Source organism: Bombyx mandarina, chromosome 28, assembly GCF_030267445.1.
Source record: "Bombyx mandarina strain Sakado chromosome 28, ASM3026744v2".
Taxonomy (NCBI): domain Eukaryota; kingdom Metazoa; phylum Arthropoda; class Insecta; order Lepidoptera; family Bombycidae; genus Bombyx; species Bombyx mandarina.
In genome coordinates, this window is record NC_143233.1 from 395,367 (window position 1) to 410,418 (window position 15,052).

At 36.5% G+C, this 15,052-nt stretch overlaps 1 protein-coding gene and 1 long non-coding RNA gene across 2 annotated transcripts in view; both read left to right on the forward strand.

Moving 5' to 3' along the window:
• LOC114249840 (electron transfer flavoprotein beta subunit lysine methyltransferase) overlaps window positions 1-15,052 on the forward strand; it is a 40,117-nt gene that overhangs the window by 20,152 nt on the left and 4,913 nt on the right. Inside the window, exon 2 of the mRNA XM_028183549.2 lies at window positions 6,957-7,141. Within this exon, the coding sequence (XP_028039350.2) occupies window positions 6,957-7,141 (185 nt within the window). The remainder of the gene's footprint in view (window positions 1-6,956; window positions 7,142-15,052) is intronic.
• Window positions 7,149-8,683, forward strand: LOC149499662 (uncharacterized). Its single transcript, XR_016325542.1, has 2 exons — window positions 7,149-7,745; window positions 7,944-8,683. It is a non-coding gene; the product is annotated as an uncharacterized LOC149499662 (long non-coding RNA).

Here is a 15,052-nt window from a genome sequence, read left to right on the forward strand (position 1 = left end):
TCCGTTTTGAAGGGAGGGGTAGCCTGTACACCAGCCTTTCCCAAAGTGGGCGATAATGTCCCCTTGTAGGCGTTGCAGGCCTAAAGGGGGGCGGTAAGAGACCCAGAAAATAAATGCGGACGTTGTTTAGAGGCTTGCGAGGCGATTTGTAACTCTAGGAGGACTCCTAGACACCGACTGATCTCTCGCTATAGTGGTTTTTAGTAGGCCAAAAAAAGGGGGACCCTAAAAAATAATGTATTTTCAAAGTGGGCAGAAGACAAAATAAGTTTGGGAACTCCTGCTTTACACTATAAAACTGAGACTCATGTGTCAAGGAGGGTGGGTGGCAGCGTTTAGAGGCTCCAGTTACCACTTAACACTAGATATAAGCAATAAAAAAAAATATTTTGGGTTATGCTTAACGTGACCATTTTCTTTTCGTGTCAAAGCGGGACGCCTACGGGATTTCGTATATAAAATAAATACATATAAAGTACCCTGTCGGGGTAAGATGTAATATTTAAGTTCAAAATAAAAAATATGGTTTAAAAAATGATTTGAAATAATTTATTATGATATTTTACCCTCACTGACATCTTAATTCTTACACCAACATGCCCTTAAAATAATATTTGTAAATAATTTCGCAAACAAAAAATTACTTTCCTACAGCAAAATTAGAGTTACTTTAGTATGTATTTTGTAATACAATAAGGATTTGGGATAAGTAAGTATTCGGTAAGTTTCTAATAGACACATGGACAACAGATAAATGAACGCGGGACATTTTTGTTCTTGTTGGGGACAACGGGACGGACCGCCTGAAAGCGGGACAATCCCGTCCAAAGCGGGACGTATGGTCACGTTAGTTATGTTCAATGATCTCTTGTACATTTCACGTGTAGAAGGACGCATACTTTGTTACCAGTTGTAACAATTGACAACGAATATACATTACGTTTTCAGAGATCATTTTTTATCATAATTTTCTGGAACTGTCTGTCATTCCTCAAAAGAGATCCGAAAAGAGTCCTCAGCGATAGATTCGCTGAGCATCGCCGATCACTGAAAATCAGGTGCCTTTGAAGGTCACAAGGGAGATGACAAACAATCCTTCCATTTCTCGACAAGATTGGTATTCTTGACATTTTCGACTACAGGATCTTTTGTAACTGCAGCTAGCAAGGCTTTCTTTTTGTCTTTCGTAATATTGCGAGATATGTACCTACGTGGCACGCGTCATGCTATATAGAGAATGAAACCGTGGTTTTCGACACGTGTCCCATTAGGTACGCCGTACACCAATACATCACGGAACTGACGTGTTAGCAGTTGAACTGGTTTTAAGCCCGCACAAGTTATCACCACAAGACTCCCTATTAATAAAGTCATCAATTAAGCTTGATGATTTCTATTGACTGTTAAGATGGGTGTACGAACTCACGGTCCAGCTGGTTTAATCTGGTTATCGTGGCCCATGAATAACGCAACGTGAATGCCGCCACTCACCTTGAAACATGACGCCGTAGTCTCAACTGTATTATTTAACAGCTGTCCCCCACCCTCAAAACTAGAACACACTTTGCAGCAGAAACAAGCACATGGACGCCTCAACCGGGCCTACTTAAAATAACTCTTACTATAAACCAACTTTCAGCTCCAGTATATAATTCGGCAATAGGTCAACGGGCCTCAGCAATGTTGTTATGGTGTAAATAGGTTACAATAGCTGTAAGATCGAATAAGGTAGTCTTTTTGATGACATTACTTGGATTGATATAGCGTTGTTTGATCTCAATAAACAAATTACAGATTGCATAATTAAATAGCCTTACTTGTTTAAATATACATAAAAATAAAATAAAACATTTAATAACTGCAGTCACCATATTTACATTCCGATGAAAAATTTACTAAAATTAATTTATTATTGATACTAGAGGTCCCGCAGTAGTCGAAATTCGACTATAATTAATTGGAATTGTAAGTTTGTACACTGTTATGATTGTGTTTTATACTTCTATAATCTCAAATTTCGCCAAGGCTACTCTATAAAAAAATACTAACAAAGACAAACAATATTAATCTATTCTCAATTTGACAACAGCCGCCAAGAACAAAAGTTTGACAATAAATAGTATGCATGCGTGTGTGCGTCAAATACAGTTATGTAGTGTGTGTAATGTTTTCTTTATTGATTTATTAATGTATATTTTATGGTTGACGGGTCGAAACTTATTTAGTGAACGAAACACTTTGAGTTTTTGTTTTATTTTTCGGTAAAATGATGTTATTAATGATTAATGATGGCATTGGGGAAGGCCTATGTCCAGCAGTGGGCAGATAAAGGCTGATGATGATGATGATGATGTTATTTAATTGGGTATTTATGTGAAATTCATTACAGATAAAAGAGGTAACATTATTTTCCTTTTGTTCTTGAAAATATATCTGTTGCCACCAACTCTGGATTTTACGGAAAAAAATTACAATCACGATGGGATTCCCAATTGCTAGAATTATCATTACTACAATGTTTCAGAAATACCAGCATAATCACGATGCTGTCTAAGTTCACATACAAATCATACCTCCTTGGGAATACCACAAAAGGGAAAAGTTGTCTAAGTACAGGAGAACCATAACGGTATTTTTATTGAATTCCTCACGACTTACGTGGTATTTATTCGGTCACCGGAGTCCATAAAAATCAAAATCAAAAAAGTTTTATTCAACATAAATGAAAGTACATACTTGTTGAACGTCAAAAGAACTACCGCCAATTCACAAGAATTAGCCTCCGTCCTGAGAAGAATTGGCAAGAAACTCAGCGGGCATGTCGTTTTTTATTTTTATTTTAAATATTACATAAAAAATATTTAATATTAGATTTTTTAAAATATTCATTTTTACAATAAGTAATTATAACATAACAATTTTACAATATTGAAATGCCCGGAGCGAGCAACTCATTCCCACTTTGTGCAATCTTCTAGACATAGACATCTCGGATAGAATGCCCGACTCACCTTGAGACATAGAGCGGAATTCTCGATAGTACTGTACGACGGTTTCGCAAAAAAATCGGGATGGTGGTGTTTACCCATATTGGCTCACAATACGCTCTACCACCAGAAACCACCAGCATCAGGAATTACAGTTAAGTATTTGGAAGGAGACGTGCCATGTCTCACGCGGTTCACAGCGATCATACACACACACGCTGGCGTCTTTAGTACAACGACCTCATTACGTGAAAATTATGTTAACTAACCACACTTAAATCCACATTTACCAAAGAATATATTGTGACGTGCTCATTTTCTTTAGCCTACTTGCTTAATTATTGACTAGTTCCGCGCTGGACCAATGAATCTACAAGCAATCTGTAATATTGGTCTCGGCTTAGATGGTGAGTCGGAGGGATGGCTCATGATGAGTCTTCAGTCCTGATGAATATCAGGAATTGGAAAACAGTAGCTATGTAACGACGCGTGGACTTTTTTTATTGCTTAAATGGGTGGACGAGCTCACAGCCCACCTGGTGTTAAGTGGTTACTGGAGCCCATAGACATCTAGAACGTAAATGCGCCACCCACCTTGAGACATAAGTTCTAAGGTCTCAGTATAGTTACAACGGCTGCCCCACCCTTCAAACCGAAACGCATTACTGCTTCACGGCAGAAACAGGCTGGGTGGTGGTACCTACCCGCGCGGACTCACAAGAGTCACTACCACCTGTACCACCAGGACATCAGAACATTTCTTTATGAGTAGGTTTGTAGTGGTCGTGCTCCAAGTTTGTTTTGCGACAATGTTTGAATTTCATAGTAATCGAACTCTTCAATATATTAATACGTGAAGCAAAAACTTTGTACCCCTTTTTACGAAAATTGTGCGGACGGAGGAGTATGAAATTTCCCACACTTATAGAGATAATAGAGGAGTGCAGAATGTTAATATTTCTATTTACTATGCATAAACAATACATTAAATCAATAAAAATAACATTACACACACTAACTACCATGTATTTGACATACTCAACCATGCATACTATTTGTGTATTGTCAAACTTTTCTTATTGCTTATAGTCTGTGGTCAAATTGAGAATAGGCTAAATATTGTTTGTCTTTATTAATATTTGTCTAAAATGTAGTCTTGGCGAAATCTGTAATTATAGAAGCATATTTTACCTATTACCTAGAGAGACCATAGACGACGAGAACGATGACCGGTGCTTGAGGTACCTAAAAGCACCGTTAGTGGATCGGGAGGATCGGTAATGACATGGAACCATAATAGTCTTTGACAATAGAATCATACCAAACTTATAATTTCAATATATATATATATTTTTTATTGCCCTTTTAGGCAGACGAGCATACGGCCCACCTGATGGTGAGTGGTTACCATAATGCCAGGGGCAGAGCCAAGCCGCTGCCTACCGCTTAATACTCTTCACAAGCCTCGTTTGAAGAAGGACATGTCATAGAGCTCGGGAAACGCCGTGGAGGGGAGCTCATTCCATAGCCGGATGGTACGTGGCAAAAAATATCTCTGGAAACGCACTGTGGATGACCGCAGTGGCTCCAGGTAGTATGGATGAACTCTACTCCGGTGGCGGGCGGTGCGATGGGAAAAACGAGATGCCGGTATCATCTCGAATAATTCCTCAGAGCACTCCCCATGGAACATACGGTACAAAATACAGAGGGAACCGAAGTCCCTCCGCAGACCCAGAGGTTCCAAACGATCCGAAATTATAGTCGAATTTCGACTACCGTGGACCACTAATACCTCTAAAAACACATGTATTAAATTCCTAGCTTGCTGCACCTGCTGTTTATCTTGTCAACGCCTTTGTAATCCTATACTGGGGATTCTGAAAAATCCGATAATCAAAAATGCGCAGTAAACAAACAGACAGTCAGTGTCAGCCGGTGACATCGGCGCTAAGCACCGCGCGGCGCCAAACCCGATTGATAGCTTATCACTTACTGGGAAAACTGTCGAGATTGTTTACTAACAATGCGAAATATTCAAAACAACATAGGATTTTTATCTTTTCAACTGACATTTATTCTCCATCTTTGAATACAGTCCGTGAAATCGGCGCGGACTAATGGATAAGACACCCGATCTAGTGATACACCTGACAAGTCGATGTTCCAATCCCGCAGATAGGGGCCGATTTGTCTAATAAAATACGTACTTAACACATGTTCACGAATGACTTTCGCGGTGAAGGAATAACATCTATACATATAAATAAAATAGGAATGTCTGTTTGTAATATTGAAATAACCGAAATTTTTTACAATTTTTGTCTGTCGGTCTGTCTGTTTGTTCCGGCTAATCTCTGGCTGGAACGGCTGGACCGATTTTGACTTGACTTTGGACCGATTAATTCATGGTGGGTTTCTAGGAGCTACTTTTTATTTATTTTGAAAGCAGAATGACTGACTTCATCGTCTTCAGATAATGCTGAAAAAATAGTTCTCGGGAATATCTAAGAACGACTTTTTTATCAGCTTCGCCCTAACGTGTAGGTGAGCTCACGGGGCTCAAACCGGAGTGGTGCTAACACTGGCCCTAGCAAGAGCTTCGCAAAATCTACCGCCAGATCGGAAACTCGACCCACTGAGAAGATCCGGCGAAAAACTCAGTGGACTGTGTCTATGGGTTAAAAGAACGACGGTGACCACTCACCATCAAGTACCGTTGGCTAGTAACACCCGTCGTCCTATATTGTCCAAATTTAATCTACATAATTGTAATGTTACTGGTGGTAGGACCTCTTGTGAGTCCGCACGGGTAGGTACCACCACTCTGCCTATTTCTGCCGTGAAGCAGTATTGCGTTTCGGTTTGAAGGGTGGGGCAGCCGTTGTAACTATACTTGAGACCTTAGAACTTATATCTCAAGGTGGGTGGCGCATTTATGTTGTGGATGTCTATGGGCTCCAGTAACCACTTAAAACCAAGTGGGCTGTGAGATTGTCCTCCCATCTAAGCAATAAAAAAAAAATACTTTCCGAGTATAGTGACACGCGAATAGACACAGAGTTGCAGGCAATGAAAAATATTCTCCTCATTTAACATATGGCCGCGAAATTCAAAATAGAATTGAAATAGTTTAGACCAGACCGTAAATATTATTTTCTAAGAAAACGCCACATTTCATCATCTGAGCTTCAAGATAATATAAATATTGCAAAACAACAAACAAGTATTTCTGCAGAACCAACTACTTATCGTTGTATACTTAGTTTCGCAAATATGTGTGTGGTACGCACACTTATCGCCAGATAAGACGTATCGGATCGATATTTGTTTCACTTTCTATGTATTTTACTTAATCTTCAATAATATCTACAAGCATTCCTAATTTTTGTATCACTATAGATGTTTATCTGATGTCATAACCTCTTTTGGTTCATTGTTATTGCTTAGATAGGTGATCGAACTCGCAAGCCACCTACTACTTAGTTACCCGAGTCCTTAAACATCGCACCTTAGATATGAGGTCTTAATATCATTTGTATACTCGTAGTATAATGGTTCTACTTTTTTCTCCTACTTCCACAAATAATTCAAGACCAAAATTAGCCAAATCGGTCCAGCCGTTCTCGAGTTTTAGCGAGACTAACGAACAGCAATTTTTATAGTTATACTAGCGACCCGCCCTCGCTTCGCTTCGGAAACATTAAAACACACATGAAACAAAAAAAATAAAAATAAAAAAAAAATAAAAAAAAAGTAGCCTATGTTCATCAGGGGCAATGTCGGCTTCTAATGGAAAAATAATTTTTCAAATCGGTCCAGTAGTTTCGGAGCCTATTCGAAACAAACAAACAAACAAATCTTTCCTCTTTATAATATTATATTAGTATAGATATAGATACAGGTTTTACAATTCTTATTTAAGTTTCATTTATTTTAGTTCTATCTCAATTTATAATTCAATTTCAGATGTTGAGAGACATTTCGGCTGCCATCATAAGGCACACGGCTTTATCCCGACGACACCTGACTCCCGAGCTGGTTCTGCGTCTCATCACACCGGAATGTCCGCTGTGGAGGGCTAAAGAAGACGAGTCGCCTTTCAGAGACCCGTTCTGGGCATTTTATTGGCCCGGAGGTCAAGCTACTGCGCGGTAAATATTGAATACATCAATAAACAATCATTGTTTACTCTTCTCCATTTTCCTCTATATTTTACATTTGTCCTCGCAATACCAAACGATAAACGTAAGATGAGAATTACATTATCAAAATAAGGAAATTTCGTGTTTTTCCTTAGATACACAATAAAAAAAACAGTTCAAATTTAAATATTTATAGCATAGGATAATTTGAAATTATCGTTAAAAAACAAATATGGCGACGGGCCGTGTGATAGCGCCAAAATGTGCATAGATTGTAGCAAATATAGAACAGACACGTGTTATTCATTGTCGTGTTTCCGTATTTAACATGGTTTTATTTAGCTTAGCATGTGTTTATACTCGTAAATGTTTGTTTGTCTTTAACGGAATTTTTAAACGATAAATACTTCGATCAATAATACTACTAGATTCGCGATTAGCGCTTCAAAAACGGCCCGAAAAATAAGACCACAAATAAATTTGTGGTCTTATTTCAAATTAGTATGGTCCAATCATAGCCAACACTAAGACGTCAAAACGCTGCAATGCGCGTTCAAAAACTGAGTAAAAAACCACCGTAACACCAAGGTTTTGGAAGGAATATCTTTTTTTGGTAAATTTATATTATTAAGTGTTTTTCATAAAATAATAAACACAATTATATTGTAAATAAAACAGAATTTACGAATATTGTAATTGTTTGGCCAATGTTTGTAACAAGGCACCAACTATTGTAACAAACATCACCTATTCTTGGACAGGGAATGCATAGAGTAGTTTTGTTATTTTATAATGTTATTTTTGTTTGTAGATTTCCTAGTAGCCCCTTGTCGCTGTGCACAATGGATATATATTGTCGCGAAAGAAAGAGAAGAAATATAGAACCCTTATAAAAATTCTAGAATTGTTCAATGGTGGTGGCAAATCGATGCAAAAAAGTATTAAAAAAACTTTATATGTATGTGTAAATATTTTAAGCGTATATGCTGAAAAGGATTTGTTTTCTGGGGGAAACGAACACAGCCATAAAATAAGCCTAAATTAAACTGATTATAGAAAAATTCATTGATATAAGATTACATTATATTTGTAAAAAAGAAACCGCTCATATAAAAATGACTTCTAAAAGACAGCTTTATAACAAACTGAATCTGTTTAAAGGTAATTAAACCTACATTATTGTTTTAATTACTTCTGTATAAAGAATACGTGGAAAACATGTTTCGTGTTTCCTTTCATATTTTTTTTACTTTATTCAATTTTATTTTTTATCACCTATTTGTTGTAATAGCGGCAATGTAAAATATTATCTACTACTTTTTTCAATCGGTCAAAAATAGTTGCGACCATACAAAACAAACCTAAAACAAATATGTATATTCTGCAACTCTATGTCTTTCAATACTTACTGTGTTCTGAGCATTGAAATGTAATACCAAGAACTACATCTAGTTCCACAATACAATAAGCACGAAATTTTAAACAAATATTTTTAACCTTATAAATTAGGCTTTAAGTATCATTTTAGAATAAATATTTTTGTACTGATGACTTTTTATGTTCAAGTGACATTTTAAATTTATTCCATAATATTCTTTTTCTGACGAAAGGACCTATAAATACATATATTTTGCAATGGTAATTAAACTTTATGTTTAAGTTTTAAGGTTTATAATAAACTGAAGTCGTTAACATTATTAAACTTTTTTCTAAGAAATGAAGATGTTTTCGTGTCTGCAAACGTCGCCACTGGAGCGTCTTATTTTTGTTCCTGATCCTTAATCTAGTACTATTATTGATCGAAGGATAAATATGAAAACTTGCGAATACGTCAAGCCCAAAAAAAATAAGATGCAATTTTTTTTATAATTTCTGGTTTTTTGTTTGGTTTTTAAACAATATATTTTTTATATTAACGCTACAAAATAAAGCAATAAAATGTGTTTATCGTAGTTTTTTTTTATGATTGTAAGATTACTAGTGGCCCTGAGGCCTTTCCAGTTGCACCAGGGCAGATGGGCGAGCAGGACTCAGCCAGGAGGGGTTGTATTTTCTAACAGCTGCCCGAGCGCCTCCGAAGGAGACCTAACAACTCAAGAGCAGTTGCTTCGCAAATGAATCTACTACCGCGAATGAAAAAAAAATATGTACAAGATTGATTCTTTCGATGATGATTGGTTGTCACCAAAAACGGACTTTATTGATTTGGTTTAAACTTCAACACCGAATTTGTGGTACTGCTGTTACAGACTTCAAGTAAATACGAACTAATATGTAGGTAAATATGAGAAAATAACCATTAAGACTAAAAGGTAGCTTACCTACACTAAAAAACAGCGGTTTTTTAAGTGAAAACTTCGGAGTATCGTATGGTGTCGTTGTGATTTCGATGAAACGAAAGAAACAACACTAAAATGAGACAAACGTAACAAAATCTATAGGAGTGAAAGAGATAGAAAAGAAAGAGATTTACTGGTGGTAGGACCTGTTGTGAGTCCGCGCGGGTGGGTGGCACCGCCTGACCTATTTCTACCGTGAAGCAATAACGTGTTTCGGTCTGAAGGGTAGGGCAGCCGCTGTAACTATACTGAGATCTTAGAACTTGTATCTCAAGGTGGGTGGCGCATTTACGTTGTAGATGTCTATGGGCTCCAGTAACCACTTAACACCAGGTGGGCTGTGAGCTCGTCCACCCATCTAAGCAATAAAAAATTAAAAAAAAATATTCAAAAGTTTTTACGTCTACCATGTCACACCACGTGTGAACCGCTTACGTTTTTTGTTTTTTGAATTAAAGGCCTCATTCTTAAAACCGCTGCATCTATATATAAATACGTGAAGCAAAAACTTTGTAACCCTTTTTACGAAAATTGAGCGGACGGAGGAGTATTTTTCACGCTTATAGAGAATATAGAGAAGAAGTGCACAATGCTAATATTTTTTTAAATAAAGCATAAGAGATACATTAAATCAATAAAGAAAACATTACACACACTACCATGTATTTGACACACACACACATATACTCTTTGTTTACTGTCAAACTTTTGTTATTGCTTAAAGACTATAGTCGAATTGAGAATAAGTTATTGTTTATCTTTAATATTACGAGTATTTGTATAGTATATAGTGTAGTCTTGGCGAAATCTGTAACAATAGGACCATAATATTGTTGAAACTTATAATTTTAATTAATTATAGTGGAATTTCGAGTACTGCGGGTCCACTATAACTTATAGTTTAACTTATAGTTCTTATGGTTAGTAATGTGGCGTCACTGGAACGACATTCGAAAATGAACCTTAAATGTGTAACACAAAAATCTTCGAGTTACCTACGTCTTTTTCGAGCTGACCCAGCTTTAGAAATTTTCCACCTATGTCAAGTTGATGGCTAATAATATATGTCATTTACTAATGAGACTTATTCCAAATAATACAAGATCAATATGACAAACTGATACGTATTCGATTAATAGTAATAACCGGAATAATGACATTCAAAATTAATTCTTAACGACAAATACATAAGGATTATTATTTTTACTACTTTTCAATTCAATAACTACTTTTGTAACTAAATCGTATCGTGGAGAAAAACGTGACTCATTCGAAATGTTTCACGAAGAATTTGACCTTTCCTTATTCATAGTACAATATTTCAAGTGAAAATTTGATCGCCTTGTTGTGATTTGTAGGTCGATGAAACGAAAAAGAAACACTGAAAAGAGATACAAAGATTTGTTTATTTATTTAGTCTACTTACAAATTAACAGTATAAATCAAAACATTTGTAAGGTATTAATAATTAGCTTAAGTAATTCCTAACAACAACAATAATAATAGATGTACTAAGATAAACATATAAAGAATGTCGCCGCGTGGGAATCAGATAGAAAACTTTGGAAGATTTCATTCTTACCGTTTCTCAACTGCACAGGTCATTTATATTGTAATAAATACTTTATTTTGTAGATGTATTAGACTGCAAAGCAATGGTATTTGACTACTTCTAAGGTCTTCACTGGTAGATCACAACATACAGCCTAGTTTCACCGCAAAGTAGTAATATTATCGTTAAATTTTAACCACATTAACTGCTTTATAAGCAAATATGCATGTCTTGAAATTTGAAGAACCTGTTGAGCCTGATCTTGAAGCGGTCGGTTCTGATACCTCATCTTCTGGTAGTTCTCCAATTCATGGTTCAAAGTTGGGTAATAAGTACTGCAAAGGTTACCGTTATGAGGTGCTCTACTCAGTTTTGTTGTGGATCCTCGTAGATACACTCATCTGCTGTTCATTTTACAATGCCATGAGATTTCTAATTCATGTCAGAAGGTCGATTTTAGCAGCATGGTGTCCACGGGCTACAGAAAACACTTAACTCCAGATGGATAGACCTTTTGTCTTGGGAAATATATTTTTTTGCTTTGGTAGGTAGGGGAGTTTACGACCCACCCGATGCTAAGTAGTCACCATCATGGACATCAGCAATGTTAGGGGCACAGCCAAGCAACTGCTGCTGACGTACTACACAGTACTCTTTTTACTATATTATCCATGTCCTTTGTTGAATTTTTGATTAAACCAAATTTTAATATAACCAAAAAGTTCTCTGTGCAACTATAATTGTCATTAAAATAAACGTTTCCCGCCAAAGGTTAGTGGTGATTTTAAAATATCGAACTATAAATTGGGCGCAAGGAAAGCCTCAATATCGGAACGTAGAATGAGATAAACGATACAAATACGCCGAGGTGCGATCGAGACAAACTATTAGAAGAAATATAGAAAAGGATGGCAATATACATTTGAATGTGCAAAGAAAGAGACGGCTGCTGTGAGTCATCCAGGAATGCCTGCAGGATTAGTCACCCATTTCACTACGTAGAAATAGTGTGATATTTTATTCAAGATCAACATTTATTTATGAGTACCCTCACAGCGTTGCCTATCTGCTTGTTGTTGTTAAGACTTCGAACTCAATTATCAAGATAGATAGTGGTATTTCTGTTGTGAAGTCCAAAGTCTTCGATAACGCATTTACACTATACTAGTCCGTGAGGCTTCTTCACTGATATACACAATAAACATAAGAGAAATAACTAAAAAATTTCGACCGGAAAACGAACTCAGATGTAGTAAGTAACACAGGGTCTTTAGATAGATCGGACGGTAGAGGTTTTTTTTACAGCCCACCTGGTGTTAAGCGGTTACCGGAGCCCATAGACATCTACAACGTAAATGCGCCACCCACCTTGAGATATAAGTTCTAAGGTCTCAGTATAGTTACAACGGCTACCCCACCCTTCAAACCGAAACGCATTACTGCTTCACGGTAGAAATAGATAGGGTGGTGGTACCTAACCGTGCGGACTCATGAGAGGTCCTACCACCAGTAATTACGCAAATTATAATTTTACGGGTTTCATTTTTATTACATGATGTTATTCCTTCACCGTGGAAGTCGATCGTGGACATTTGTTAAGTACGTAGGTATTTCATTACAAAAATTGGTACCCGCCTGCGGGATTCGAACACCGGTGCATCGCTAGATACGAATGCACCGGACGTCTTATCCTTTAGGCCACGACGACTTCTACCAACGAATAAGTAGGGGAAAAAAACCGCGGCGCATACTTACGATACACCAGTCTTCCTCACGTGCGACCGAAAACAGTACATTTGATGGCTCACCACAAAATGAATTATTCACCCAAGGTCATTGGCGTTCAGGTTAATACCCGCCCGTTAATGCCCTTGACTCACTCAAGACAACCTTGAACTTCTTACAGTGCAGGGCGTAGAGCTCTCCGAAACCAGAACACTTGTAATATGACAATAAATACAAATTAATTGTCTTAAAAATTTCAACATTAAGATTTCATTTTCATGACGCGCAATGTACAACGTACAAAACTTCAGGTTTTCCGTAACACGGTAGTTATGGCGGTTTGTGGTTATTGCATTCACTGTTTTATTAACCGATTTCAAAAAAGGAGGAGGTTCTCAATTCGACTGTATGTTTTTTTATGTTTGTTACCTCATAACTTTTGACCGAGTGAATCGATTTTGATGATTCTTTTTTTATTAGAAATCTGACGCTTCCCGTGTGGTCCTGTTTCAATTTAGTCCAGTTCTGATAATGGTATCCATGAGAAAACCATATAAGTCTTAAATTTGCATTGAGCACGTGTACGACAAATAGATGAATAACTCAATAACTCAATATCACGCCAACCGATTTCGATGATTATTGTTTTTAGTGTATATTAATTTGTTTTGGAATATCTTTTTCTTTTCTATTTGAAGTCGGTTTTTGTTAAAGCATGTCGTCTATTTACAATTATTTAAAAAAATAAACATATTGAAAATTGTGTTTCAATATCGTTTGTACAAAAACAAACGCTAAAAATGGCGTCTCAGTCACAAGGACTACCATATCTGTCTCTAGTTGTAATAATACATCCAGTACACGTGAAATGCTGCCATTGTATCATTCAGTGTTAACTTTAGCAATAAACAAACTTCTGCATAACAGCAAATTCCGAGTAACATAAAAGCGTTTCGCGGAATCCATACGTTCGACGAAAAATACTGGAATCTCATTAAGGGGTTGCGGATAATCTTATTTCCACGAATTCAGCCGTCTGGAGGGTGGCTGTGTCTTCCGAGGGGTGGATTCTCAGAAGCGTGACTCACATCGCTTCTTCAACAGATACGGATTTATTTGCCACTAGAGATTGTTCACAACTCACCCCCGCTTAATATGGAATACGAAAATAGTGAACAATTATTGTTATTAATTGTCTATTCTATTATTTTTAAAGGTTCAAATTCAATAGGTGCAACATTGAAAAAAAAACCAATATTTGAATTTTGACGAAAGAACCATAAATAGGTCTTTGATAAGTAATTGCCAATTAGATTGTTAAGGAATTAACTTATGCGACTAACAGTCACGTTAAAAATTAGTCAGCCATTTCGGATCTATGCAAAAGCACAAGTTTCGCTGGACTTCTAGACTAGATGCGACTTCTCGAGAGCTCACTGAAGCTCTGTAAGTTACCCCCATTTTATTAGGACATTCTTTTATTTCATCTCAACTCATCTCCTTTCGTTTCATTCCATTTCCTTTAAATGAATTGAATTTCTTTCATTTAGTCCTCTTGCATTGTTAATAGAGTATCTAAAATAGAGTAACAAAAATTGATTTTCTTTATAAACCTGACGCTGGTAACAATGGCACTACAACACACTACAAGAAGACAAGTGTAATTTATGAAAGAAAAGATGAAAATTACTATTGAGCTACAAAATGACAAGACGACACTTGAATTCAATTTATATTCAGTCAAAAAAGTATTGGAAATGCATGATTTGGTTATGGTCCCAAACTCAATATTTTGTTTTTGGGTTGTTAGATTGGCACAACTGTTTTACCATTTTGGCGCGGAGTTGCAGTTGTATCTGTTATTTAGATTAAATACAGTTTTTTTTATATCATATATAACGTATATTACGAATTTCATAATGGACAAAAACAACGAACAAAGGGTCTGTCTTAAATTTTGCATCGCCAATGAAATTTCGTATTTCGAGTCTTAGAACGCTTATGGTGAATCGAATTTTTCAAAAACACGTGCTCATGAATGGAAGAAAGCATTCAAAAGCTGTCGAGATGTGATGAAAGATTTGCCTCGCTCTGGTGACCATCATTGTGAACGAATTGTTGACCAAAAACAACAAATGTCATCATTGTGAACGAATTGTTGACCAAAAACAACAAATGTCATCGATGTGAACGAATCAAAAACTCAACAAATGCCATCGGTAAGGCTCCACAGCCGAATTCCTTATTTGAGTCGTCTATTATCAAAGGTGGCAATCTGTGCATTTAGACAAAAAAAAATTATTG